This window comes from Henckelia pumila, chromosome 1, assembly GCF_033568475.1.
Source record: "Henckelia pumila isolate YLH828 chromosome 1, ASM3356847v2, whole genome shotgun sequence".
In the NCBI taxonomy this organism is placed as follows: Eukaryota; Viridiplantae; Streptophyta; class Magnoliopsida; order Lamiales; family Gesneriaceae; genus Henckelia; species Henckelia pumila.
The window spans coordinates 51454499-51456996 of record NC_133120.1 but is presented as its reverse complement, the minus strand read 5'-3'; the positions used below and the strand labels follow the sequence as shown (position 1 = coordinate 51456996).

Sequence of the window (2498 nt, the reverse complement as noted above, 5' to 3'; positions counted from 1 at the left end):
ATCATAGGTAATATGGCAGAGAGTAACATTGGGTGGCCGGATGTGAAGAAGGAGAAGAAGGCTGGAGTTCTAGAGGTCGATGCTTTAATGGCCATGAATGCTAAGATCGATGCTCTGACACACCAAGTGGCACTAATGAAAGCAGCACCAGTAAATCTTGTACAGGGGAATCTACAAGAGGAGCAGCAGTTTTTTGAAGTTGAAGCGGTTAATTTTGCAGGAAATCAAGGACAACAACCGTACAACTCCTACAACAACTATAATCAGAACTGGCAGCCCAAGCAAGTGGAGAAGAAGCCAAGATTTGAGGAGATCATGATGAAATATGTGGATGGTACTGAGGCTCGCTTACAGAATCAGGAAAGTATGCTGCAGAAGTTAGAAATACAGATGGGTCAGATCGCAACCCAATTGTCAACTCGCCCTGCTGGAGCTTTACCAAGTGACACTGAAACAAACCCCAGAGGCGTGAATGCTATCATGATCGTGACTCGAGCATAGCCTGAGGAGCAGCAGAGGGACGAAGAGAAGATGATGGAGGGTCCAAAAAATTCAAATTCCAAGGAGGATATGCGTGCTGAAAATTCCTCAACGGCAGGTAAGAAAGTTAAGACTTCAAAATTTGAAGTTAATAATGATATTGATATTTCTACTTTACCTTTCCCTGATAGAGCTAAACAACTGTTATTTGATTCTCAATTTAAAAAGTTTCTTGAAATTTTCAAGAAACTACATATTAACATACCTTTTGCAGACGCATTAGATCAGATGCCAAACTATGCAAAATTTCTGAAGGACTTGCTGAAGAATAAAAAGAAGCTGAATGATCTGACGCAAGCAACAATGAATGAGGAGTGCTCGGCAGTGCTGCAGAATAGGCTTCCACGAAAACTGCAAGATCCAGGGAGTTTCTCTATACCTTGCCAAATTGAAAATTTATCATTGAAGAATGTTCTGTGTGATTTAGGATCGAGCATAAATTTAATGCCTTATTCACTTGCTCGTAAATTAGGTGTAGAAAATATTGAACCTGTCTCTATTTCTCTCAAATTTGCTGATGGATCTATTAAATATCCGAGATGGATAGTAGAGAATGTTCTAGTCAAGATAGAAAAATTGATTTATCCTGTAGATTTTATTATTCTTGACATGGCTGAGGATTGTGAGATTCCGCTGATTCTAGGGCGTCCTTTTCTTCCTGCTAGTAGAGCCTTAGTTGATGTTGAGAAGGGAGAGTTAATATTGAGAATGAATGATGAGCAAGTGATTTTTAATATGCTTAAGTCGGCTACTGAGAACCCAACTTTAAAATCTTGCTCTGATATCAAATTTATCGATGTGATTCATGACTATGGTGATGAATATCTGCAGGTTTAGCTTTCTGCAGGAATTAGTCTATTGCAAAATTTCTATAGAGTTGGAGCATGCAAGTGCAGGACTGATCTGAGTTTTTCAGAGACGGTGGATAAACCACCTTGAATGTCGCCACTTAAGAGGGATATAGTCGAGCTATAGACTATAAATTTATTTGATTTTTGTTTCTTTCCCATGCCAGTTTGTCATGCCTGCTGACTGCTATGCTAGGTTTGCTGCTACCGTCCACCGGATGCCGTCAAGAAGGAAGAGGATGAATCGAAAACCAGGGGAGTGTTATTTTTGTTTTCATTGCGTTTTTGTTCGTCTTGCATTTGTGTGTTTGTTCATGCATTCTGTTCATTATTTCTGAAGCATTGAGGGCAATTCTTTGGATAAGTATGGGGGGATAGATTAGCTTTGTTTTGTTTATCATTCTGTTGCATTCATTTTGTTTCGTTAGTTGCATATAGTTCGTAATCATGCATCTCATTTTGTTTTGTCTTGCATGAGTAGGATGAGTCATGGTAGCCTATGATGATGAAGTTTATTTGGAAAAAATTGGATTTTTGAAAAAATTTGCTCTTGATTGGACATGAGAAACTGTAGGTTGAACCGTGAATATTTATAAGCACTTGTGTTAGACCAGTGGAGTGTAACGAAAGATAGATCTGATGAAGTTTCTGTCTGTTTGACCATTGCACAACAATAGGTGGTTTGTGGATCTTGATTGTGTTCTATGAATTTTGATGAGGCTCAAGTTTACACTTATGATCTTGGGCGCACCTAGAAAAGAAAAATTTTACAACTCCATTCGGGCCTTGAAAGGATTAAAATCCTAAAAGATTAAATTCATGGCTAAGTATGCGGATTAAATGGGGTTGATGCTATATCCGGGCTATAGACGAGGTGATTAAAAAAGAAATAAATTTTTGTATCCTAGCGAGTTATAGCTAAGTCAGCGAGTAATTATTGGGGCTAAAGCAATACCGGGTGCAAAATTCGGAGGTGTGTAATTCATTATATCAAGGGAGGTGGTTTTAGTCTAGAGGTCGTTGGAAGGAATGGGCACTTGAAGATTGAAACTTGCACTGATTTGTCATAGGTCACTAAGCAGTTTTGAAACGAATTCGGTCTAAGTTGTA

The 2498-nt window shown here is 38.8% G+C and overlaps 1 protein-coding gene across 1 annotated transcript; it reads left to right on the top strand.

Annotated features, from left to right (window-relative positions):
* The first annotated feature begins 534 nt into the window (after positions 1-534).
* LOC140862472 (uncharacterized) lies at positions 535-1377 on the top strand. Its single transcript, XM_073265496.1, has 2 exons — positions 535-598; positions 755-1377. The coding sequence occupies exons 1-2, from the start codon at positions 535-537 to the stop codon at positions 1375-1377; spliced, it is 687 nt and encodes a 228-aa protein (XP_073121597.1).
* Positions 1378-2498: the final 1121 nt, after the last annotated feature.